General features: G+C 40.0%; 1 protein-coding gene across 4 annotated transcripts in view; it reads right to left on the bottom strand.

Annotated features, from left to right (window-relative positions):
- The window catches only part of pcdh11 (protocadherin 11), a 182,328-nt gene that overhangs the window by 126,438 nt on the left and 27,956 nt on the right, over window positions 1-27,934 (bottom strand). For 2 of the 4 annotated variants that reach the window (XM_043257437.1, XM_043257439.1), the window contains 2 exons: window positions 26,092-26,673; window positions 18,409-20,895 (listed from right to left, as the gene is read on the bottom strand). In XM_043257437.1, the coding sequence (XP_043113372.1) occupies window positions 18,409-20,895; window positions 26,092-26,673 (3,069 nt within the window). Of the gene's footprint in view, window positions 1-11,642; window positions 13,374-18,408; window positions 20,896-26,091; window positions 26,677-27,934 lie in introns of those variants that run through there. The other 2 variants (XM_043257441.1, XM_043257438.1) reach the window with 2 other exon arrangements.

Below are 27,934 nucleotides of genomic sequence, written 5' to 3'. Positions count from 1 at the left end.
CGGTGGGCCAAGCGGACTGCTGCCCGGGTGGTTGTGCAGGCAAAAACTCGGGTCTGGGAGGAGTTCGGGGAGGCCATGGAAAATGACTATCGAACGGCCTCAAAGAGGTTCTGGCAAACCGTCCGACGCCTCAGAAAGGGAAAGCAGTGCCCTGCCAACACCGTATATAGTGCTGATGGGAACCTGCTAACCTCGACTGGGGATATTGTGGGGCGGTGGAAGGAATACTTTGAGGACCTCCTCAATCCCGTCAACACGTCTTCCACTGAGGGAGCAGAGGCCGGGGATCCGGGGGGGGACTCGACCATTACCCTAGCTGAGGTCACTGAGGTGGTTGAGAAGCTCCTCTGTGGCAAGGCACCAGGGGTGGACGAGATCCGCCCGGAATACCTCAGGTCTCTGGATGTTGTGGGGCTGTCTTGGCTGACACGCCTCTGCAGCATCGCGTGGACGCGAGGAAAGTGCCTCTGGACTGGCAGACGGGGTGGTGGTTCCTCTTTCAAGAAGGGACCGGAGGTGTGTGCTCAACTATAGGGGATCACACTTCTCAGCCTCCTGGGAAAGTCTATGCCAGGGTACTGGAGAGGAGAATCCGCCCGATAGTTGAACCTCGGCTTCAAGAGGAACAATGCGGGTTTCGCCTGGGACGTGGAACACTGGACCAGCTCTATACCCTCTCCAGGATGCTGGAGGGTTCCTGGGAGTTTGCCCAACCAGTCTACATGTGTTTTGTGGATTTGGAGAAGGCATTCGACCGGGTTCCTCGTGGTGTCCTGTGGGGGTGCTCTGGGAATATGGGGTAAGGGCCCTTTGCTAAGGGCTGTCCGATCCCTGTATGATCAGAGCAGGAGCTTGGTTCGCATTGCCGGCATTAAGTCAGACTTGTTTCCAGTGCACGTTGGACTCCGACAGGGCTGCCCTTTGTCACCGGTCCTGTTCATTATTTTTATGGACAGGATTTCTAGGCGCAGTCAGGGGCCGGAGGGGGTCTGGTTTGGTGACCACAGGATAGCTTCTCTGCTTTTTGCTGATGATGTTGTTCTGTTGGCTGCATCTGGCCAAGACCTACAGTGTGTGCTGGGGCGGTTTGCAGCTGAGTGTGAAGCGGCAGGGATGAAAATCAGCACCTCCAAGTCTGAGGCCTTGGTCCTCAGTCGGACAAGGGTGGCTTGCCCCTTCAGGTTGGTGGGGAGCTCCTGCCCCAGGTGGAGGAGTTTAAGTATCTTGGGGTCTCGTTCACGAGTGAGGAAGGATGGAACGAGAGATTGACAGGCGGATCGGTGCAGCTTCTGCAGTAATGCAGTCGCTGTACTGGTCTGTCATGGTGAAAAAGAGCTAAGTCGCAAGGCTGAAGCTCTCGATTTACCGTCGATCTTCGTTCCTACTCTCACCTATGGTCATGAGCTTTGGGTCATGACCGAAAGAATGAGATCCCGGATACAAGCGGTCGAAATGAGTTTCCTTCGTGGGGTGGCTGGGCGCTCCCTTAGAGATAGGGTGAGGAGTTCAGTCACTCGGGAGGAGCTCGAGTAGACCCGCTGCTCCTCCACATCGAGAGAGCCAGCTGAGGTGGCTCGGGCATCTGTTCGGATGCCTCCCGGACGCCCCCAAGGGAGGTGTTCGGGCATGTCCCACGGGAAGAGGCCCCGGGAAGACCTAGGACACGCTGGAGAGACTATGTCTCTCGGCTGGCCTGGGAGCGCCTCGGTGTCCCCCCGGAAGAGCTGGAGGAAGTGTCTGGGGAGAGGGAAGTCTGGGCATCCCTGCTTAGACTGTTGCCCCCGCGACCCGGCCCCGGATAAGCGGAAGAAAAAGAAGAAGAAGAAGAAGAAGATTACACAACACTGTCTTTAAAAATATATATATATAAAGCATGTATATAAAACGTTTTTTTGACAATATTGCACTTTATACTTTAGCTATGGGATCAACCCGAACCGTGGCTCCTGTAAATACTGCGGCTGTGCTTCTGTAAACCCTTGTAGTCTTGATTTAGAGCTATCAGGGCGTAAATCAAGTTAGACAGAGCTGCCAGTCCACAGGCACTCTCGCCTATGTTTAATTAGTACAGATTGACTCCCTCATTGGAGTGCGACACGTGCTAAAGAAAGACTGCGAGTGATTGCATGAACATCCCTCATTGATTTCAATATCATTCAGCACGACGGCTTTGTTGTGTCACCAACATGTCTTTACACCTGAGGTCCCTGCCACGCAAACAAATAGAAAACAAGCACAGCAAATACTCTGCACTTAAAGCTTGACAGCACTTTAGTCAGACTTCAAACTACGTGTGACTGCAGCAAAATGACGATCTGCTCTGGTGAAGGCTGAGGTGAATACATTTCATCTCGTGAGATCTAACCAGCCAAAAAACATCACAAATAACTACGGCGTTGGCAGAAATCACATGCAATAATCCGTTTAACTGATCTATCAAAGGTAGACTTCACATGCTCAGCTAATGAATGAGGTATAATGATTGTTTCGGAGCGTTTTAGCACGTTTCGCTTGATCGCATGAGCTCAGCTGTTCGTTTTAAGGACAGTGGCTCAATGTTTTGGTGGAGGAATAACATTATCTGTCCATGTGCTTGGTTTCTGCATATTGAGATTTATCATGCCCACCATCCATAGCACTCCAAAGGCTTCGCCCCATGCAGACAGATTGCAAAACAGCCAAAGCCCATTTGCATTGAAACATGGCAGGATTTAAAATATAAAAAAGCGATATGAAAGTACGCGGCTCACAAAAGAGAATAGTACCGTCTTTCATCTGGCGATAAAACAATGTACAAAAAATACAACATTCGAAAGAGCAATGACCATACGAGTTGTTTACGCCTTTATGGGATGTCGAAACATCAGTGAGCTTCGGGGAAAAAAAAAAAGAAAAAGTGAGCACTTTGGTCTGGTCTAGTGATTTTGTTCTTTGTTAAAGTTTCAAAATACGATCCAAGGCCTATTCTGTTCAAATATTTAAATGTCGAACGCTTTGAAAGAAGCGCTTAAGGTGTATTTAGAGAAGTGCATGGCTCGAAAAAGCATTTGTTTCATTTGAGCAATGAAAAAACGTTCTAAAAAAAAGTTTCATAAAGGAGCGCAAGACTGCAGCCGAGGAAAGTCATTTATCTTTTAGCGCCTCTTTGTCCTATTTATTTAGAAAATATATACAATTTTTCAAGCAGCCATCATGTGTGACAAAAGCCACTGCTGTTAGATGGAAGGAGGCAAACAGTTCGGCAAGGTATTAAACAATACAGTAGCTTTCAAAGTGCTTACTAGGCAAGCGGCAGGCATCCGAAGGCATGCGGGGTCTACAGGGCAGCTCTCTGGGGCCGACAATCTGTACGAACAGTATGTTTCCAGCTCCTGCTCGCGTTCCCCCGAACAGCAGGCTCTCCTCTCTTACATTCGACTGCCTGCAGCCAAATTTAATATAATGAACGCATAATGGCACACACACTATCCTATAATGAAATCTTCTCGGGCCTGTTTTGCAATGTAATACCGGAGCTGACATTTTGTTGACATTCCAGATCAGGATTTTGCACTCGAGTCCAAAGCAACACAAAGTTTGGATGTCATAAATATGTAATGATCCATACTATGAATAGGGAACTTAAAAATAGCGAGCTTTCTGCCCTGATATTGACATTTGCTAATAACCTCTGCCAGCCAGTTAACTCTGGAAGAATGTCAATACAAGCTTGCATAATTCTAATTTCTTTGTCTCCTGGAAACTTAACAGTCTGCTCGCTGTCGTTTAGCTTCCTCTGAACGCGTCTGGCCGCCTGCTGGAGATGCATATTAAATCAAGAGCTCCGGCCATTCAATCTGGCCCCCCGATCACACGTTTTGGTCCAATTAAAAAGGAAGGCTAATTGAATTAAATTCCATTTTGCATCGTTTGACCGCGTTATACAATGCAGATCTATTCTGTTAACACTTTTTTCCTCCAGTCTCGCACGGGTTCACCTTTAAAAGTGCATTATATGGTCTCCTGGCTACGTGATGTCTTGACGTCATCCACTCTTGTTGTTCCAAGCTTTAATGAGTCTGATGCGGACTAATTAGAGAAATATGTCCCGGCTGCGCCTGTTGTCCATCCCTTGATGGCGAGGTGGCTAAAAAGTAGGGAAGCATAACTGAAAGGTTCGATGTAGCAGTGTTGAAACAATTAGCTTCTCTACAGACCTTCTCTAACAACCCTATAACTTTGAGAGAGAAAAAAGAGATATAAAACTGAGGACGTGCCTTTTTAGAAATTAACTTTAATAAAAAAAGACATTTCGTGCACTAAAAAAAAGGCACAACCATTCGAAAGTTGGAGGGTGGCAAGTTTTTTGGTAGAAAAACTTTTATTTAGCAATGACACATAAATTGATCACACACAGGGCTTGACATTAACACCCGCCAACTCGCCAAATGCGGGTGGTTTTCAGCTGTGGCGGGTAACACTGTCACTCCCACTAGCCACTCTGGCAGGTTGAATTCTATATACAGTAATACGACATTAATGCTTGCCGGACAGGACAACTAATCTGATTAAAACATCTAATTGCACCGAAATTTCGGTGAGAATGGTAACATTCGATGCATGTAAACGGCGATTAACAACGCCGATGAGGCTCACGCGGCTTGTCTGTGTGAGAGAATCACGTGGACAATTCGAGACAAATAAACGCACAGAGGAAAAATAAAAATGTAAGTTTGTTTTTATATTATAACATAGCCTAGTTAAGCAACGTGACACGACCGGGAGAGGGAAGTTCGCTGAAAACCAAGTTCGCAAATTTAACATTATATACAAGAGTTAAATGTGTAATTAACATCCGTTTTAGTTCAGTATTTGAATTTATTGAATGGAAATGTATTGGAATGTATTATTTGGTTTATTAAAATAGCATACATTTGCATATATGCATATATGCAAATGTATGGTAACACTTCTAGAATATTATTCATGTATTAATGCTAATTAAGAACATATTAATGCCTTATTCTACATGAATTTATTCTACTACATCCCTAATCCTACTCAATACCTAAACTTAACATCTACCTTACTAATAAAATAAACTATTAATAAACAGCAGATTAGGAATTTATTTTATATAGTTATTAGTAATTTAGTGTTCCCTGTTCTAAAATGTTATGTTTTACATAAACATAACATGTTACTTAAATGTATACATACATGTGCTTGCAATATTTCACAGTATTACTCTTTTAAACGTATATTTGACCATACAAATGCAGCCTTACTGAGTATAAAAGACTTCTTTCAAAAACGTTCTGACCCCAAACTTCTGAACTGTATTGTATGTCATTATTCCTTTTATTTCTTTTCAAATATTCAAAATGCTATTCAGAGCAGGCTTAGGAGCGACGGCTGTCTGTTCAGAGCCGAGTTGAGGGACAGCTCTGTTGAGGGGCTATTATAAAGTCAACAAAGTAACAACGACTCGGAGCAAATCGCTTGTCCATTGTGTGGTCAAACATTGTTCAGAGCAGGGTTCAAAAGCCTGGCCTAATTGGGTCTCACTCTAGAGACGTCTACTCCATGTCAGCTACGCAGCGTAAACTCGGCGGCAAAAAGTGTCTGAGTCTCAGTGATTAGCACCCTGCCCAGTTAATTTTAGCAAGGTTTGGAACAGAACTAATCAGGAATTAAGAGTCGGCATCCACCCTAAACCGCCTTCTTTACGCCGTCGCAGGGGATACTTTCAGGATGGAAAAAAGGCAATTGTCTGCTGTCTCCGATTATCCCTAGGAAAGCCTATAATCTGGCTGACAGTACTTAAGGAGTCAAGCAGCAAAATAAACAACATTGATTATCATCCACTGTTCTTTTCCCCCCTTATTTTTTGTCCTGTAGATGGAGGAGGAAGTTTGGTGGCTCCAACCCCTCCTTCATACCATCTGCTTCAGCAAATGTTAAGGCTGGGTAAATACCCCTGAGTCCTCTGTCCAAACCAGATTACCAGCTATTCTAAGATGGGGCCGGGCTCTTATCGTCCTTCAATCTCTTTTACGAGCGCAAATCAAGAAATCTGCGCTGGATTACCTGGATTACCGTGGCTCTGAACAGTGTCTTTAAGTCAACGCCTCCCAACCTGACTTTAGCCAATCTTCTGCTTACCCACTTAGAAAAAGATCTCGTGCAAATGTCCTCCAACATTCAGCTGGTCGTCTGTTCCACGCGACACAGTTTCCTAGACATAACAAGCTCCGAGGAAGAAGGAACCGTTTTCTATGGCAAATCTGCACATGTATTTATCGCTTATAGTTGACCCATATATGAAGATTCTTTCGTTATGTACTCACCCTCGAGTTGTTCCAAATTGTATGGATTTCTTTGCACAAAAAAGAGATATTTTGAAGAATATTCATGTGGCTCTTTTCCATACACTGTAGGAAGTGATTTTGTTCTTACTCTAAAGCACATTAGAGAAATGAAAAAATACCATGTATGTCCTTCTACTTAAGAACTGTTAGCAACTAGTTAGACTAGTATAAAGCATTACTAGCAATTTCTGAGGTTTCAAAAGCATTTCTCAATGTACAATGTAAGTCATCTGAGAGCTTTTTGTAATAATATTTATAGTTGTCATACACTGAAAGCATAGTCCTTTTTTTACATTACAGTTTTGAAAGACATAAGTGTGATAAATATATATTAAACTAACATCATATAAACCAAGGGTTGTACTGTATATTACATGGCAAAGTAGGCTATTTCATAAAGCAGCACCAACAGTAAATCAATTGCCTTACAATGAAAGTAAGTCAGTAGTGCTTTATGTAATACAAAGCTGAATGATTAATGTGAGAGTGGTGAATGTCAAAGGGATCGGTCATCCAAAAATGAAAATTCATTTACTTAACCCAATGTTTTTACAAAGCTGCATGACCTTCCATCTTCTGCAAAACACACAAATGAAAATATTTCGAAGAATGTCGCTAACCATTGGGTGACCTCCGACCTCCATTGTCAAACATCTTGTTTCATGTTCTACAGATGAAAGAAAGTCCTAAGGTTGTGAACGACATGAAGATGATTAAAAGATGGCGATATCGCTGTTGGGTGAACTGTCCCCTTTCGACATACTGTACATGAAAAACCATAATAACGTCATGCCACTTCGAAATAAATACCGTATTGCGAGCAGCGTGTTTCAGTGCCAAGCAAAAGACGTGACAAGCAAAAGTTACCTTGCTAGAATGACTATGCAGACAAAATGAAAAACAAGCTCTGGAAATTGAATTCTGATCCCTTGTTTTAAAAGAACGTATTTCTAAGACAGCGTCCTCCTGAAGATTAGTGTATAACAACGTTCTTCAATTGAATTTCGAGAGCATTTAATCAGACAGCAGTGTATTTATTTTGAAGCTTTTTTACATTTTCCCTTTGGAATAATAAGCCTATACAACCTGGCAATCCTAGACAAACAAGAACGACAATCATGTTTAAAAGCAATTCCTAATCTCTCGCAAACCAACAAAAAGCTATACGGCTGCAGGTCTCCATTTAGGACAGTCTTTTCTGCGTTTCGAATGGGAGAAACAGACTTTCTAACTGACAAAACACAAAAGACACTCCTGCATACGCACGGAATCGCAATCCTTTATCAAATACATTAACATCAGCCATCTCGGAGCAATTGTATGCAAATCCAAGCAGACTAAAAATAGCCCTCACTGTGTGGCTTGTGAATATTTATACCACTGTACTTTTAACCAATGGGCACAATTTAACAAGCCACAGAGACAACCGGTGTCTTTGAGCACCGCTTCGATTTTTTCGAACACGCAAACGTAAAAGCGCAAAAAAGAAAAGCATGATTGAATTATTCAGTTTGGCTGAGATTTGGCAGCACTGCCTTGAGTGCAAATAACAGAAACCATCTTCCTGTTTCCTACACCGCTGCACCGAGATGCATAAATAGCACTACATAGAGATAATCAGCAAACCCTTTGGGACTTGGACACGATATTCTCAGTCTGCAGTAATTCCCCGGTGTACCTGATCATTTATAACGACGGACCCTCAAATCCCGGCCCCGTTCTGCCCCTCCGTGCGTGTGTGTGTGTGTGTGATGTAATCCTGAGGACACAGGATATGATCGATATGAATTATAAATACGATCTCAAGACATATGTTTTGTTGCACTTTCTCAGCAATCTGATCCTAGTCTGTCCTCCTCAAGATACATTTTGTCATTCTAAAGTCCAGGCGATTTATTAATTCATGAGCTCTCCTGTGGTGCAGTACTCTCGTAGTCAGCACCTGCCGGAGAGGTACTTTCATAGGCGTTCAGAGTCAAGTAATGCATTCCTCACTGGTTTCGCTTTCATTGTGCTGCGCCTGGCAGTGCAGCTTGTTTCCAATCATCAAGTTTCCTTAAATTAATCAAAATTAAATGCGACCCTTTAGTTATTTTTAGATGTAATTTATGTATTTATGCATTTGTTCTTCCCACCAACACTCGCAGGAAATGGAAAGAGTGAAAATTAAGCAAACAATGTGTTTCTGAGGGTTGTGACACTGTGGAAGGTCAGATTTAAGCGTAAACAAAAAAAAAAAACACTGCATTTACTTTATTAAAGATACACTGCTATCGTTTGATTTAATAAAAAATTGATTATAAATAGCAATATTTTTATACATTTTGAAATTTAATTTATGCCTGTGATGCAAAGCAGTATTTTTCGCATCATTGCTCCAGTCTTCAGTGTCACATGACGACTTAGAAATCCTTTTAACGTTCTCATCTGTGGCTCACAAAATTGTGGCTACATTTTTCTCAGGATTCTTTGATGAATTCAAAATTCGAAAAAGTAGCATTTGCTGAACGTTTGGAAAATAAAATGATTATTTTTCTAATATACAGTCCCCTTGGAATTATGAGGTTCTACATTCATTTGCAAAAAAAACATAAATCAGCTTTGAACAATTCTGTGTTTTTCATTGTGCATTTCGATTAATCTCAATCATACAGCCGTTTTTTTTTTACCAGGTTAAAAAATAATAATAAAACACATTTCATGATTTTTGAAATTTTTATTTTTTTTTTTTTTGCAAATAAACTCTTTAAAATACTAAAAAGTTCTATCTACACAGTCGACTGGAATGCAAAAACTTTGAAGCTAAATATCTCAAAACTATTCTGAATGAAATTAGAATCTTTAATTCCAAGGGGACGATGTTCATACTATAATCATTGCAAACTGTACTTATAATATTACAATACAACATTACTTAGTAATATACAACTGTAACAAGGACAACATAAAATAACACAACAAAACTACTGACCTCTAAATTTTGAACTGTAGTGTAATTAAAAATCTGTTTTTTTGTCCAAATGATTTTCAATTTTGAACTGCACCTTTAATACGTTGAAGGTTATTCTAGGCTAATGCGGTCAATCCCTGAGGCTTCTCCATTACTGAGGCCGTAACTTTACAGACTCAGTTAATCAGTCTCCTTATTGACAGTAGCTTTATTAGATTATGAGAAAACGTGCAGGTATGTTAGCTGTGTGCACACCACATGGAGCCACGCAATCCACAGCGTGCAGCTAGCATTTCTAGCATTTGATTCAATGGGAAATCTTTTTCCTCTAAATGCTGTCAAACAAATAATACATTTAAGCTCAATGCCACAAATCAAGCAAAGCCAGCACGAGAAACTCTCCTCAGCTGTCACAGTCAATTTGAAGAATAACAATGGCTAAATTACATATCTTTAAGAAACATAATTTGCCAGCAGATGGAGACCAATCTGTCGGAAGATTTTTGCCCATTCTTTAAATCCAAAGACAGTAAGACTCTCTGGAATACTCGATTGCGATTGGTCGACTGCGGCATTCAGCACTCAGATTTGTATAATGACCACTTTACAGTAGCCTATAATTGACCGCTGTACAAGGCAAATGATTTCCTACATAACTGTGCTAGTTTTTTTTGTACTTTGTTCGCTCCTCTAAGCTGATAAAATGATATTTACATTTATGCATTTGGCAGTTTGCTTTTATCCAAAGCCACTTGCATTTATGATATATTCAGTCGGTTCATGCCTTCTCTGAGAACTGAACCAATGACCTTGGCGTTGCTAGCGCTGTTTCAGTTACAGGACTATAAAAACACATCAACGCAAATCACTATTTCTGCTGCCGTCGAAGCAGCAACCTGCTGACTGGAAGTCATCTCTTACATATGTGAGACTTAATTGTTAAACACGGTTTCATATTCATCGCTCATGCAAGTTGAGTGAGCGAAAACGGTTATTGTATAGAGCATATGTGCCTTGGTGAGGGTCTAATCGTTCAGTTCTTATGGAAGTGTACGTGCCAACATCATCATGAATGTACACAGAGTTTAGCACATTGAGAGTTTACATTGGGATATTAATAGCAGACTGACATTTGCACACTACCTCGGGAAGAAAAAAAAGATACAAGCTCAACGTAGTGAATGTGCACCATTTTCTCTAATCGCCAAGGACATATTTCCCTCAAGGGAAATGATTAGCTCTCCAGTCTTGCAATTTAAAGTAACTTTGATAAGCAATTAAATTGTTTTCCATTGCGCCTCTCATTTCGCTTTTCTTTCATGTGAACTTCTGGAACAGCTGCTTTGAAACCGCATACATGGGAACAATGGCTGGCTCTTGGGCCCGCTCGCAAACGGATGTTGAGGAAATACAGTTGTGTGATCAGCGAGCCTTAAAGTTGTAATTGTTCGGTCTTTCAAAAAAAGGTATATTTCAAAAGACGCGTAAACACTAGTGCAGTTGCATAACTGGGCAAAATAAATGCGGTTTTGATGTGTAATTCGTGTATTTCCGCAGACCGCGGCGTGCTCGTGAGTTTAAAGGGCCCACGTGGCCTGACATGACTTCTGTTTTTGATGCAAGCTATAATTAGTGCACCGCAACATTTAGCTTTAAGCTACGCGGTTTAAAAATAAATATGTTAGATGTAAACAAATCAAGTAATGCTTAAAAAAAAAAGAGAGACCTCATAGAAAAGCTTCACCATTGTTGTTTAATGTTACTTAATTAATAGCCAAATGTAAACAGTTGCCTATATAAGGATAATAATACCAAATGACCCCGGAGCACAAAACCAGTCTGAAGTCGCTGGGGTATGTTTGTAGCAATAGCACAAAATAGATTGCACGGGTCAAAATTATTGATTTTTCTTCTATGCCAAAAATCATATTAAGTAAGGATATTAAATGAAGATCATGTTCCATAAAGATATGTTGTATATTTCCTAGTCTAAATACACTAAAAATGTATTTTTGATTAGTAATACGCATTGCTAAGAACTTAATTAAAAGCAGATTTTCTCAGTATTTCATTTTTTTTTTTTTTCATTAAAATGGTTTTTGTCCTATATTGTCCTGTCCTAACCGCACATCAATGAAAAGCATATTCATTCATGTATACATGGATGCATACATCTCAATTACAAAAAAATGACACTTATGACTGGTTTTGTGGTCCAGGGTCATACATTATATATAAATCAAAATATTAGCATTAGAAAACTACTATACAGAAGCATTATCACTAGTTTTGGACCACACCGTACACCGTTTGCTCAATAAATGACGCATGGAAATGTGCAGTACAATGCAAAAGACTTTAATAAACTTCCAAAGCTCAAACATACATAAAACAGTTATATACAGTTTACTTCACATGTTGGCAAATCAACGGAGAATACAAAGATAATGTAAGGTGCTTCATATATAATGAAAGTGATTTAACCAACTCCTTACGTGGAAAGAAAAATTCAGTTTCTTTCTTTCTTGTTTTTCCCTCCCCTCTCATTCTTTGTCAATGGCGAATATCCAGGCATGTCTAATAGTTTCTTGCACAGTGCTACAGTTTTATGTGTGAGTCATTCTGTGTTTCCCACTCCAGAGCGTTACACTTGACACCATTAAGATATCTGATACCTCCGCAAGAATAAGAGGTCAAACATTCGGGCCCAAAGACACTTCTACAAATCAGTCCATTTGCTAAAAAGGAGTAAATTACTGCTCGAACAAAAGTGCTATCCATCGAAGCAATTCATTAGTGATGTAATAGTCATTCAAGACGGAAATACCCGACTGTTAAGTTTCACAAAAGAGAGCTTTAGCTATGGGTTGCCTATTATCACGACTTTAAAGTGCTCATGTAGGGTGATTTCTGGATTTATCGTAAATTTATTGCTGTTGACATAAAATCTGAATAGTCCAAGTTGTATTCTCGTGCTCTGTACTGTATTTTCTACTTTTAATATACTGTTTTTTTTTTTTTTTTTTTTTTTTTAAGTCATCTCGGTTGTAAGAATACATAGCATGTCAGTTTCAGAATATACAAACACCCAGGTGATGTAACTAAAACCTACCATCTCGTATGACAAGATTGCCGGAGGCTTTCTATTCAAAATCAGTAAATACATCTCACAGGTTATATTGGCTCTGGTAAAAGCGGACTACAACAGACAACATATAGAGGTCAGACCCGGTGTCCCTTTCTACTGCGTACAAGGGGTTTCTTTGATTAGGAAGTGGGAGCGCTGTCCCATATGATTGCAGCTTAGCAAAGCATTAGGGTTCTTTTCGAATCGTCCGCGTCCCGAAGTCGGAGGCAATCAGTGAGAGAGCTAAAACGTGTCGGTACCTCCTATTGAGGGCCATGCATTTCAATGTTAACAAGCGTTGGGACGGTGCGAGGAGAGCCGTGGCAATCGGTGACGAGGAGTTCGCCGTGATCTATCGGATACGAGCACAGAATGAACAAATGAAACAGTAAAAGCAGGTGAGCAAAGGATATGAAAAAAGAGGGGGGAAAAAAAGAGAAACAACCACCAGGCACGTCGAAGTTTCATTGAACTTTGTCTAATATGTCGATCAAGAAAATCAGTGAACAAAATCAATAAATAGACACACAGACGACAAGGACTGTGCTGCTGCTATACATAAATACATTTCTATATAAACATCCTATACAGAGGTCTTTGCCATATTCATATTCCATTTGGATAAGCAGAGTGGAGGTGTCTCTCGTGCCCTATTCGGTGCAATTGGTGAATGAGGACAAAAAGGGGTTAAACAAAGCATTTCAAACCTCCCACAAGTCACAAGCAGAGTTTCGGACGGATAAATTAGTCTGGCGTTACTCTCTAGGACTCGTTTGAGGCTGGAGAATCTGTACAGTTCGTGTTTTCACCTCTTCAGTGAGTGCCTTCCTCTCCCTCCCTCCCTCTCTTTAGGAAATGGCAGCTAGAGATTGATTTTTATCCTGTGGGAGCGAGCTGTACCTGTGCCACAGAGTGTGCCATAGAGTGGTGGTTTCAGTGCCGTCTCCTGTAATATAGAGAGACAGACAGATATAGGGAGATTGTAGTTACAAAATCATCTGGCTTGCTAAGCTGCAGTATGTACTGTGTAAGATGATAATGAAGGCCTCTCTCTCTCTGGACATATACATTCACGTGCATACATAGCGAGAGAGGGAGAGAATCAGCATTCTTCAAGGAACAGACCGAAAGAGGTTCGCGTTCGTTTCATCTCGTCGGATTTGCCTTGAAGAATGCTGGGAAAAGTGACTAGTCAGTGCATGCAAGTTAACCAAATTGCTTTTTGCTCCAAATGTGCCGTTACACCCACCACACTACAGCAACACTCATTCATTGATGACAACAGGAAGCTCATGTGATTAAAACACTTTTTTTTTTTTTTAAATAGCTGGTAATGAACATGGTTTTTAAAAATACGATTCTAAAACTCAGCTGATAAGATAAAATTTATTTCATTATTATCTCTTAAATTCGTTATTGAAATATACCAGCAAGCTGCAGTGGACCCGTTAATGAGCATGTGCAAAAGGGAAGTACCATTTCAAAGCTCTTTGTACTGTAGATTCACTCTTCAGCGATGGTAAATGAACACTGAGTGACTTTTAAAAACTGATATCGCAATGTAGCTTCACTGGTAGAACATGATGGCAGTGATGTCAAGGTCATGGTTCGTTTCCTGGGAAACACACATGCCGATAAAACGTATATGAATGAATTCGGGTTTCTTTGAAAAGGAAAAAAAACGAACAAAAAAACGTGTTTTCGAATTTTTTTGTAACATAAACGAATAAAAGTAGTAATTATAATTTTGCTATTTCAACTTTTTTTTTGAAGACATAACTAATAACTTTTTTTTAATTGTCCAGGCAACAGTAAATTTTTGTTTTAAGGGTCCTCAACTAAGCTGAAAGATGAATGAAGTTGTACAACTGTTGTTTAAATGTAAAAACAACAACAACACACGAAAAAAAAAAAAAAAAAAAAAATGTATATAAATATATATATATATATATATATATATATATATATATATATATATATATATATATATATATATATATATGAGTAGTTGATGTATTAATGTGTCCGCTGGTGTGACAGCAAAAATGTAATAATAATATAATAATAATAATAATAAAATAACTAAGTACAAATACTGATAATTACTGAAGATGCTATTTGCTATTTGTAATGAAAATACTATATTTACACAATGAATATATATATATATATATATATATATATATATATATATATATATGTATGTGTGTGTATGTGTGTCTGTGTAAAAGATCCAATGTGACTTGTGGGAGATGTAACATGTTGCTCAACAGTGATATAATAATAAAATTATTAAACTAGTAAGCAAAGCAATTGTGGCTGGACCTCTGGAAGGGTACTATTAATGGCAAATTAAAATTTGACTTAGGATTTTCTGTGGCAGAATCAGAAGGTTAAAAAAAAGCATAAACATACTTAAAGCTAGTGAATTTTAAACGAACATGCAGAATATATTACTAAAGGCCAAGATGCACAAGAAATGCTGATGGGCTAAATGCTGCAGAAATCGCCTGGAGTTTGACACAACTGGAGGTAATCAATACAGAGAGAGAAATTCAAGAGAGATCAATCACTTCAAGTTCTAAAAAAAATGTGTTTAGTTGTAAATCTAGGCACATCTGCCCTATACCCGGCGAGATTCAAAAATAGAGATTCAAAAGTAGAATTTGAATTATTGAAACGCGGGCGGTTGAGAGCACAAACTGTGGACTCAAGGACATCCTCTCCCATATTTTATGATGTTTTTGAAATGCCGAATGTACCATGAAGCCTGATGCAAAGAAAACGTGTTTGACTGTGAGACCCCATAAGCCGGTGAGGGTATATTCATACCATCCAAATGGAGACGGGTTTGCAAGTAACACGAGGTTAAAACGGCCAAGCTACTGACCTCAAATACACCCCTGCTCTGAATATAGAGGCCTTATAGCATTTTATTTGACTAGAGTTCTTGCATATTCATGGCCTTGCCAGGGATCAGTCAAGTATGGTGGAATTTACTTGATCTGCCACAACTAAAGTGTGTATTCAGACAGAAGCCCCCCTCCACCACCACCACCCGGAGGGATTGACCTCTAAAATCACTGTCTGAGAACAGGGAGACGAAAGATAAAAGAAAGACAGAGATGAGTGAAAGGGGTGGGAAAGAGGTTGGTGGTGGTGCTCAGAATGCAGAATGGACCACTGATGGTATTATGAGCCATATGGCCCGTAAATGTGTTGTATTTTGACGAGCTTTTCTTTGATGCTGACATCATTCCCAGTTCTGCTAAGCATCCCATTGACCTTCATCAGCGAGTGTTTCCTGGGAGAAATGCATCCTTTAATGGTCCCTACAAATGTTCTTGCACCTATTCATCATGGCAAATTCTGACATGATGTTTCTCAGACATCGAGATGGGGTCGCTAAAGTTAAATAATGCTGACATTTGTGTCACTGCTTTATAGCTAACATGAGACACTAGAGATTTTTCACCAAATATGGGGCCAGCGGGTACAAGACATGATCTGATATTCTGGAATTTCTACTGCAATATACACTGTCTGTTAGTCAGTGATGGCTCTGAGCTGGTATCCAAGTTGTGGCTTAAAATGACAGTAAAAAGAAATATTTTGGACAATAGTCATATGAAATATTATCGACATATGAAAAGAACAAAATATTTTTACTGAAAGTATGAAATGGTAAGATACAACATTAAAAAAACTTGATTCAACTAGATTCATGAGATGATTCAACACTGTCTAACTCCTTTTAATAGATTCTTTCAATAGCCTATATCTGTCAAAGCATACAGCACACCTTTAAGGTGTACAAAAAAACAAAAAAAAAAAGAGTAAGGCATTCAAATTACACTCAAAATATTTACAAGCGGAAGAGTTATAAAGAGTTAGAGTTATAGAGTTAAGGTAAGAGTTATAAAAAAGAAACATCCAGGCGAAATGTATTTGGCAATAGCTTTTGACCTGCTCTTAAAGGGGTCAAAGTGATTAAAATAATTTGATAAATAAATTATATATATATATATATATATATATATATATATATATATATATATATATATATATATATATATATATATACAGGTGTAGACACAGACCCAAATTTGCTATTTTCTATCTTTCATTGTTCTACAAGAAAGAAATTATTAACAAAAAAAAATAAATAAATATATATATATATATATATATATATATATATATATATATATATATATATATATATATATATATATATATATATATAGTCTTCCACTCACACAGACATACACACACACACTAATTTGCCTCAGTGGCTATAGTACAACACAGTACAAGGCACCACAAGGCACCGTCTGAATAGGATTTTAATCACAAATATTTCAAGAATCTGATGCAAGGTTTCTAAACCTTCAACAAATATTTCTGCATATTTCAAAATACACAGAAGCAGGAAGACAACTATGGCAGGGCAAATTACAAATCTAACCTGAATTATGTGTCATTCCATAATCTCACTATGTAAGCAGGCTTATGTATAATGCACCATGGCAGAGCGTTGCTTTTAACTGCATTTTAAAATAAAGGCCTCATGGTGAAAATGGAACATCAGCTATGTGTGGGTGTCACCTTAAATTACCATGCGCACAAAGCATCTGAGTGGATATACTGTAATTTGTAAGAAATATGCAGAGGGGGATTTTCTTCAATAAGGACAAGAGCTCACAGTGGATGACATGATATTACAGAAAAACAAAAAAAAGACTGTCTGTGATTGAATGCTAAAAAAAAAATAATTAATTTTAAAAAAAGGAAGATGAGAAAAATTTATATTTTGGGCAGCTAGTTACTGATCATGTAGATGGTGTCCTATCTATTGTCCTATCACTGTATACATGCTCAGTCTTGTTTGAATTTAGGCCCCTGGAGACTCGCCAGCTTACATTCCCGACCCCAGTCCTGTGCTTTCTAACCTGCCTAAGAAAATGGCTACACTGCAGACTCGATGCCTGGTCATTAAAAACATGCAGTTGATAGGGAAAATGAATGGTGTTTCAAGCTATTAGTGAATATGCTTCTATTTAAGTCTCACGGTCCCACAGCTCTGTCTTCACCTTGATCTCTCTGACCTACAATCGCACAGCTCAGTCTTCCACTCCGAGAGAAAGACCAGTCGCCGCAGCGAGGCCACCTCTCCCTCCACCCCAATTTACATTTATGTCCCTCACCTGCTTTTATTTATTAGCTATTTTGCATCTCCTCTGGAACCATAGACTAGAATACTAGTATTCAAATGAACCTTCGTCTCATTAATGCCGGCAATTTTCCTCTGAGACAACTTATAATGTTTCCTTTGGACTGAGTTCGAAATTCTATTTAAAAATAATCAGCCTTTCCCTACTATGTTACAAGTTTTAGCTCTAATGAGTTCTATCAAGCATTTCTGTGGGAAACAATTGTTTCAGCAGTGTGCATCTGTTCGGTTGTGCCTGTGGAACGCAACCCTATCTTGTTTGGTTTTCTGTCAAGCATGCTTGGTTTTGGCATGTCAATCAAGAACAAACATAGCTGTAATCTCAAGCTAGCACTCTTGTTTTTTGTACACACAAAAAAGTTGTTTTGCTAATAATTACTCTTTTGAATTGAATGTCTGATTGGAAGAAGAAGAAAAAAACATCCCATAATCAAAGCCATCCAACATCTCACTATCTGTCAAAGTCTTCCTAATATGTACAACGTGCCATTTTTCCTACATTCTTCTTCAGTGAAGATGTGAAATGCTGTTTTTGCTAATATGAGCACACAACCATAAAACCAACAACCTCCCACTTTTTAAGTTTCAAATTTTCATTTGCATATTGCATCTTGACACGCATGCATCTTTGATCTTTGAAGCTCAACACACGCGGCTGTCACCTTTCATTCTACATATTTCTATCAGAAAGACAGTACAAATGGGAGCTGGAGCAGCGAGTGGTTTAAGAAAGGAAGTTGTGAATTACCTGTCTGGTGTGGATTTGTCCAGGTGCTTTGAAGCCCCCTTGACAGCTGCACTCTGAAACGCTGTAGGGGTCGGAGCTGCTGGAGGAACATTTGGAGAGCGAGTCACAGCCCACCACGAATGTGTTGTCCAGTGGGAGTTCCTGAATGACATGATGCTTCTTGGGAGCCACAGGGGTCTCTGGTTTGATCTGGAATGTTGGCTGAGGGGAAGCGGATTTGTAGTGCTTGGCTAAATCGGGACTGTCGGGTTTGAAGGTGGTTGGTGTGGTAGCCCAGTTGTACTTTCCCATTGTCTGCTCCTCGAGTTCAACAGGGAGGTCTAAGGTGCCATTGATGTGCTCATGAGTAGGGTCATCAGACTTGGGTTCCTCAATGGTTACGAAATTCAGCAGCAAACTTTTTGGTGATCTCTTCTTCTTCTTCTTTTTCTTTTTAATTTGCCGACCCTCCTGGTTGGGTGATACCCACTCACCGCTCTGCTTGCTCTTCTGGACGACTTTGTGTCTCGGTGTCTGTCGACAGCGTACCAAAGCAGTCACAAAGATCACCAGGATAACCGTCATAGTCCCAGCTATTATGGCAATAACAACAATTACGTAGCCATTGGTCTGGGGTGTCACCTCATTGTCCCCAATGTTCCGCTCCAAAGGAGTCTCCAAACTCTTGCGAAGTTGTTCCTGGATGAACGTGGCATTGGAAACGGTATCGTTCACAAACAAATGAACAAGGGCGATTGCGTGTAATGACTCAGGCTGACCCAAGTCCTTGACCTTTACCACCAGCCTATGAAGTCCTTGGTCTGCTGTTATAATCTTCTCCTGCAGAGTAATGTTGCCTGTCGTTTTGTCAATGGAAAACAGTCCTCTCGGTGACCCTCCAATAATACTATACTGCAGCTCAGCATTCATCCCAGTGTCATTGTCAATGGCAAATACTCTAGTCACCACTGATCCAGGGCTGGTGGTTGAAGGTACTAGATCATAGGAGTAGTTTGAGGAGGGGATGACAAACACTGGTCGATTGTCGTTCACATCAACAACATTTATGGTGACCTTGGCATAGGAAGTGGTTTGCATTTGACCTGCATCTATGGCCTTGACAACAAACGTGTAGGAACTTTGTTGCTCCCTGTCAAAGGTAATGTTTGGTTTGATCACCCCGGTTTTGGGGTCGATGATGAAATTGTCCTTGCCATTTATAATCGAGAGAGTGACGACTGCATTGTCGCCAGCATCTGCATCCGTGACAGTGATCAAACCCACTGTCCCATACAAAGGCAGGTTCTCAGGCACATAGAAGTTGTATTCGGGATGGGTAAAGGCTGGACTGTTGTCATTTTGGTCTTGGACTATTAGCTTGACGGTGACGTTGCTTTGGAGAGGAGAAGAACCATTATCCCTGGCAATGACTGTGAATGAATACTTCTCCTGCTTCTCTCTATCCAGCCTTTTGACAACGGAAAGGATCCCAGAGCGGGTATCTATGTTAAAACCATCAGGAGCATCTGGGCCAAGACTATAAATAATAAGGGCATTAGAACCACTATCTGCATCTGTTGCACTGATTTTTATCAACTGTGTGCCCGGATCGTTGTTTTCTGGAATGGACAGCTGGATTTCAGGCTGAGGGAAAACCGGGACATTGTCATTCTCATCCTTTATTTTAATCAGGACCATTGCCGAAGTGTTCAGAGGCGGTTTCCCAGAGTCAGATGCAACTATCCTAATCGCATACTCTCGAGTGGTCTCGTAATCTAAAGGTGCGGCGGTTTCGAGCAAAAACTGGTCATTAAAGACAGGCTTCAGTCGGAAAGGTACATCGTGATCAGTGTAACAAGTCACTTTACCGTTAAGATCCGCATCTCTGTCCGTCACAGTAATTAGGGCTATTTTTGTGTTAAGGGGGGCATTTTCAGACAACAGCACAGTGCCATTAACAAGATTCATTATATAACGGGTATCTATGGAGGGGACATTGTCATTAATGTCTGTAACATTGACTGTCACTGTAGCCCTTGAAGGAGTAGAGCTTCCGTCACTGGCCAGAACTATAAGCTTGTGCACTGGGTTGACTTCCCTGTCCAATGGCTGCTTGACGGTAATCAGTCCAGTTGTGCTGTCAATAGCAAAATGTCGTTTGGTGGCAGGGGAGATTTGGTTGCTGAAGGAGAAGTGAATCTGAGCATTGGATCCCAGATCAGCATCAGTGGCATGAAGGTGAGTGACAGATGTTCCCATTGGGGCATTCTCAGGAACGTTTACCTCCACCTCGCTGTCCTTGAACACCGGCCGATTGTCATTCACATCTGAGACGGTGACCTGCAGAATGGCTGTGCTGGACTTTGGAGGGGTGCCACCATCCTCTACTTTAATTTTCATCACAAAGGTGTCCTTCGTCTCCCGATCGAGGCTCTGCTGGACTATGAGTTGGGGCCATTTGTCTCCTTCAGGGGTCTCAATGATGTCCAGGCCAAATTCGCTCACACTCTGAAAAAAAAAACAGTCTTGTAAACTGTTTGCAGTATATTTGAGCAAGAACAGTAAATCTTTAAAAGTATTTAGTAAGTGGATACCACTTGATGTTTATACTTAAACTAAAAATCTCATCCATGGGCCAATTTTCCTGCTAATTCAGTTGTTATTAATGTAGATGTTGTTATTATTGTGCCTATTACTAGATCGTCTTACTTTAATGTATGTGGGAATGTGTATTATGATAATCTCTCAGACAGAACTCACAGGAGTAAAAAAAATAAATATAAAATACAAATACTGTGTATATGAGCCAGTCATTTATTCTGGCTTTCAACAGATGTTGGCTTTAGCTCCAGCATTAAACCTTGGGGTTAAAGTTCTTTAATCCTATGAGAAAATGCACAAGGTCTTCAAAATATTTACTTGAAAAGCCTGTCCGGGGGAAATGATCCTATAAAGCAAACATTGGATCCTCACACAGTAAACAGTTCCATCGAGCACCTGAAAACTAAAATATGTGCCATAAACAATGCACTGAGCACAGCTTCTCCCCCAAAAGTAAATAGGACTAAGATGTGGTAAACAATCAAAAATTGTTTGTTGGAGAGGAAATTACCTTGTGTCATTCCATATTTACTTGGGTAAGCATAAATCGATGCACTGTCTGAAATATTACAGCAAACCTTTTATTGACCCTCATGAAAAACATTTTTTTCTTCCCTGACCTTTGCTGACTCCTTAACAAGCGTGCTTCGTTTACATTTTTTTTTTTAAATGTAAAAACCATTTGCCTGTCTGACAGAAAATTGCAGATTTAACATTCAAAAACAACATTTTCTACCAACCAATACGAGTAACAAAGCCACACTGCATCTCATAGCAATAAAATAATAAAACATTGAGTTCTAGCCCTATCCTCTAGTGTATTCTGCTTTGCTGCACACAACTTATTGTTTTACCCAACTAGCAAGACTCTGATTTAGTGTATGGAAGACAGCTTGTGCAGTTTCAAGTTCATATGTGAAGAAAGAAGCTGAAAAAGGAGTCAAAGAGATAAGCTTCCATTTTGAAGTATACTGCAAGACCACCACAAATTAAAGAAAAGGAAAGAACCTGAACTGAAAAAAATCCTTTTCTCCCAGCAAGAAGCTAAATCTAGGCAACAGCAAAGTCGGAGGAAAATGAAAACAAATGCATATGTAATCCCCCTGAGAATCCAGCATCGACTGTTTAAAATAATTGCCTTGCTACTGAAACTAGCCCTAATATTTATGATTACAGATCAGGCTACATTGTACAGCAAAACATCACGCATATTCTATATTTCCGCGCCTGGCGAGCGAGGGAGACAGGGGAACAGTGCCTGAATGAGAGTCAAGCACATTTGTGAAACAAAGAGGCTCTTTGAAGCTCTTTCAGTCAAAAACATTTCATGCTAGAACAAGAAAAGGCAACTTCCTTAAGAGATAAGCTTCCTGCTTCACATAAAGCTGGGAAAGATTACTCTGTCTAGGCACATATTTCAAATGTGATTACGATACGATATGCATTTCCCATGCTATGGGTGATCTTGAATCATTTAGTCTGGCACTAACCAGACACTAACTATGGGCACACTGCATGCAGCCACAAATTAACTACAACGGCAAATGACAATTTCTATTTTGGGTTGACAAAGTAAGCTTTTTACATGCTAAAATCATGTAACATCCCCCTTTGGTGGTTCTTGGCACAATTCTGTGACCATCTGTGGTCTACTGTCAGTACTACCAACACATGCAAATAACACACACATCAAAATGCATCCAAATACATAATTAGCATTAAAACAGAAAAGTTACAAGAGGAACAATTTGGGTGACAATTCAACAAAATTGATTGCCGTGAAGATGTACAGTATATCTACAAATCGGCAAAAAATTCTGTTTCTTGTACTTTTGGTTATGACAAATGTGGGTTACAACTTGTCAGTTACAAATGCATGCACGGTGACCATAAGGCCTTTTCCCACTAGTTATCTATGATTGTTTCAGATTTATACAGGAGCTAAAACACGGATTAGTTAATGGGTCTGGTTTAAAAATGCCTAGCACTGAGGAGATCAATCATCATTTTTCAAGCTAGGCCCATAGAAAATGAGGCTGGGGAATTCTGATTATCTTCAGACAGACTCAGGTAGAGTAAAAAGAACATGAATCACAGGCCCAAGGGAAGTGACAAATGTCTGAAATTAATACAGTTAGTGCATACGAATCTACATATTCATACCAACTGACCCATAGAGCATTACGAGAGACACATGGGATGAATCTCTTTTGTTCAAGTTAAGACTGACAGGGGATGATACCGGGTGTAAGACAAAGCCAAAAAACTTGCTTAAACTGAACCCAATTGTCTGGTGCAATCAAGAAATATATGCAAAAGCGAATGTCGGTTATAAATAACCCAAAGAGAGCGGTATCTTAACAGTCGAATATTAAGTATCAGTGGGCTTCATTTTGCATAGTTCAACTCAGTTTCTCTCAGCTTAGCAGACTGGCTGAAGTATCTGCTGTATGAATCAATGAGATGACCTTCTACAGCAACGACTCAGAATGAACTCAGTATCAACAACTGAGAAACGGAATATTTCAGAACCTTGCACCATTGTATAAAGTGTTAAATACATAAAATACAACATATAAAGCCATAAATATTTCACTTACAGTACACTAAATTGTCTGAAAATGTTGTCACCTGAAAATGATTTTTTTTTTATTCACTACCAGCTATAATCAGATCTAAGCCATTTGCCTGCGACCGAAACACAAGCGCTCTCTCCTTGGTGAAATTTTGGCTAAACAATCTGGCAGAAATTAGGCACAAATGAAACCTGGAACCAGCTGACAGGTAGTAATGTGGTTAGAATCTGTTACCATTTCCCCAGCGTCCACTATTGTCCAGAACAGTGGCAGAAATCAGTTTCATCTTATCCACTCATCCTTAAACTGAATGCACTTTTGCTCAAACTGATGCTCAAGGGAGTGAAATTCCAAAGCGTTTGGTTTAACGAGCATCTATAATCTGATAAGATAATTGTTCTAATTAATACTATTTACTTTATATATTGCAAGCGTTTCCTGGGAAACAAACCTTTTGTGAGAAGTGTCAGAACCCTTCAGCTCTACTTCAGGCACAACAATTACTTTGTTCTAAGACGATGATATCTTTCTGGAGAATCATTCGCAAGCCTTTGTGGTGCAATATTCATGGAAACTCTTTATGACATGTTACTTGTCAGCCCTTGATCATTAATGCATCATTCGACCGGCTCTTCTCATTGTCTTGAAGTGAAATAACTGAAGAAGTGAGAAGTGAGAGCTTAAAAAATAAAATAAAAATCACACTTTGGATAAATTATTTAAGCTGAGCTAGTTTCTCTTCCAAGCTGGTTTCAAATCGGAATCAGACGCAGATGAAAACCAAAATACTCATGAATTATTGAAATGAAATGGTAACAACTTTAATGCTGACCTTGACTCCCCCCAAACAAGCAATCCAGCGGAGACTTTGCTGCAATGAAAGTCCTTTCGTAAGATCTAAAATGTGGCGGAGATCTAAAACGACAATGACGGCGGTCCCGGGTGATTAAAAACACACAAACGGCTTCAAAAGAGGAGAAACGGCTTTCTTAATGTGAGGTTAGAGTGCTTAAACGGCAGGGTAAAAATAACAATGAGTTGGGTGGAACCCACAACAGAAAAGTCAATATCCTCATCCCATGAGTCTGATCTGATCCACAGGCCTCCAGATAGGACTTGTAAAGAGGTTCTCTTTAAGTGATAAAATCTCTTCTAATGGAAAGCACTCCTCCAGCCATGCATGGTATTATTTTCTGTAGGCTGACCTTGATAGTGTCCAGAGGTGCTTCTGTGCACCGTTCCAGGTGACATGGCAACACTAATGCTGATGGAACAATTAATATGGCACCGCAATTAAAACCGGGGTAGGCAATAACGGCCCTCTGTGTCATAAGCGAGGGCTTCCTCCTTAGGGGACATGACTGGAATGAGTAAAGAGCAGAAGAGGGATTGCTATCAGAGCTCTTTCAAAGCTATGCGCGCAGCAGCTGTGGCCCACAATGCTAATCGTGCAGCTCCATGCTGACGGTGAGCCGGTCTAAACCATTACTGTGTGGGAGCTTCAGAGATTCGAACTCTCCCAGGACCGTGCAAACGCAGTCCAAGAGGTGGATTCACGGCCAGATGCTGCTCGTGGGATGCTTTCAACAACCTCAGAGGATGAAACGTATCCTCCCTTTCCATTTCTGTTTACTTAGATCTACCCTCACCAAAATCGCATGCATGATTCATAAAAAGAAACACTACACTTGCAGACGAAGAACAAATGAAATCATCTGAAAGGCAACAGAGCCTTTACATATTTATTGTAATTTCATGAGGAGACGCACTGGTCATTTTCCAAGCACAGGCAATCGAGAGAGCAGCAGCAGCTTGGCAGAGAGCGAGAGAGAGAGAGAGAGAGAGAGAGAAAGAGACTCTTTAAAAATGCAAATTGGTAACTTAATCAGACATGAAAAGCAAGGATTCGGCTAATTCTCAAAAGAAAAGGTACAAATTACTCTTTCACACTTTAATGACAGTCTTGGGTTCTTTGTTTCACACTGTATTTGAATTTCACACTGTATTTGAATTTTAATTAAAATACAGGGCGACCTTTCTGGGGAATACTAGTTCATTCATTGAACTGTGCTACGTCGTAATCTTCCTTCCGCGCTGTGACTGACAGCCCAGATGTACACGAATGTGCTTAGTGACTTTTTACCACTTCTGGGGTTAATGGTCCTTCTGACACTGTATAAAATGCTAAATTAAATACACAAGCAACGTATCTGCTACTGTATATATTTTAATAGCATGCATACCATTATCCTACTTTTCAGTTTGAGCGGACTATATTAAGCCGCTGAGAATATTACGCTAGTTTCTCAGAAGACATCAATTAGAAGAAAGAATCATTCTCCCTATTGTTCATATCTATCTCTGTGCAATTAACAACTTACCTTACACAAAACAGAGGAAATCACTTTTAAAACCTTGAGCCAAAAACAATTTTTTTTATTGCTTACTGTGCTATTTTTATTCTGGACATTAGAGGCCCATTAAATGGGGCGTCATGTAATAAATCACAGCTGAATGCTGAACTCACCTTGACAAGCTCGTAGTGTTGAATCCCATTGATCCCTATATCAGGGTCAAATGCGGAAGGGACAGGGTAGCGGCTGTTGATGGCTGTGTTTTCTGGAATGGAGATGTTGATAACCGTCGATTGAAAGAGCGGAGCATTGTCGTTGATGTCTTCGATGAGGAAGCGGATCTTGACCAGTCGGAAAATCTCGTCGGGTAGCACGGCGACCTCGATCTCGTAAAAGCAGCGCTTCTCGGTGAAGACTCCGGAACATAGTTTCTCACGATCGATGCGGTTGGCTGTGGTGAAAATCTCTCCCGTGCTTGCTTCTACCTTGACCAAAGGCACATCACCCGTCTTGTAGACAGGTTTAAACTGCAGCGCAGAAGACAGTTTAACGTCTGGATCTAGGTTCAAGTTTAGGTCTTTGCGCAGATTTCCGATGCGCACATTCTCCGGCTGCTCTTCTTTTACGGTGTAGTCCTTCTCTTGAGCCCGGCACATCAAGAACAGGCAGGTGAGTAAAACCACCAGAACATGGGCCTCACTTGCCAAGTCCATACTCAGAGTAGGTGCTGCACTCTCTTCAAAGATCTGCAAGGTCTGCTAGAGGAAGATAAGTGGGGAGAAAAGAAAAATGGTCATGTTCACAACTATGAAACACAGTACTGATACAAATAGCTTTTTGATCCTTTGAAACGCTAACTCTTTGGGGGAGCATTTTAGATTCTTCAATAGATTAAAGAGAGATTAGCTAGCCCAATATAATAATTCTGTTCACCCTCATGTGCTTCCAAACCTGTATGACTTTCTGTGCAAAAGAAAGAGAGCACACACAAAAACCGAAGCTGAAAAAATCTGCTTCTTCCATGCAATTACAATAATAGAGGCTGGGATTTAAAATCTTTATCGATGTACATGAGAGTGAACAAACAATCTTGAGTTGAATCTTTTTAAATGAATCACAAAACTGAGTCATTGGACTGATCCGGTTATCAAGTTCTCACTGTGAATTATCTCACCTAATCAGACTACTACTAAACTCCTACCAAATGTATAGGAAGGAGGACTGAGAAGAATAGTGCATATGAACTGCTTTTATGGTCCCTTTTCCCCTCACCTTGCAAATAAATCCTTTAGTATCTTTGTCTTTCAAATAAAAAATATATAAACATCTCAAGACAAGACAGAGAAAGACAAAAGATCCCTGTTTTCATTGAAATCTCAAACTAGTGAGGTTTTCCTGAAAACAAAACACCATTTGCCAATGGGGTAAAAAGAAAATACACAGAAAAGAGTTTTTTCTCTTCTTTTGAGCTCCAAAGAAAGAAAGTCGTACAGGTTTGTAACAACATGAGGTTGAGTAAATTATACAGTTTACATTGCTGGGTGAACTACCACTTTTTTTTAAAAAACAAAAAGAAAAAGACACTGTTTTAACAAGGGGAATCATTGTTTGAATCATCAAATGCTACCAAATACAACATACAATTGCATTAGAGAGGCTCTCTGGATTTTGTACTGCACATAATGGACTCTTGTATGCCACTGGCAACACTCAACAAAGCTACAATGCATGATATCAGATTACAGTATGTTGATATTCTGAGCAGCCAAGACGTAACTGTAGTGCAAGTAAGAGTTTTATGATTTAAAGTTTAAGAATAAAGACATGAGTCCCAAATGACTGTCAATATCCCTCAGAAGAATAGGACAAAGGCATAATTCGAAAGCACCAAGACATGATTTATGAATCAGCATTTCAGTGTTTGTTGCCAACTTGCTCGATGGCCACACAAATCCTGTCAGGGCATTATATAAATAAAAGTAGCCAGAGGGCTGAGGCTTTCACAATGTGCCAACA

Source organism: Puntigrus tetrazona, chromosome 14 (assembly GCF_018831695.1).
Source record: "Puntigrus tetrazona isolate hp1 chromosome 14, ASM1883169v1, whole genome shotgun sequence".
In the NCBI taxonomy this organism is placed as follows: Eukaryota; Metazoa; Chordata; class Actinopteri; order Cypriniformes; family Cyprinidae; genus Puntigrus; species Puntigrus tetrazona.
Note: the sequence above shows the minus strand (reverse complement) of the source record. Positions and strands in the feature narration are given on the sequence as shown.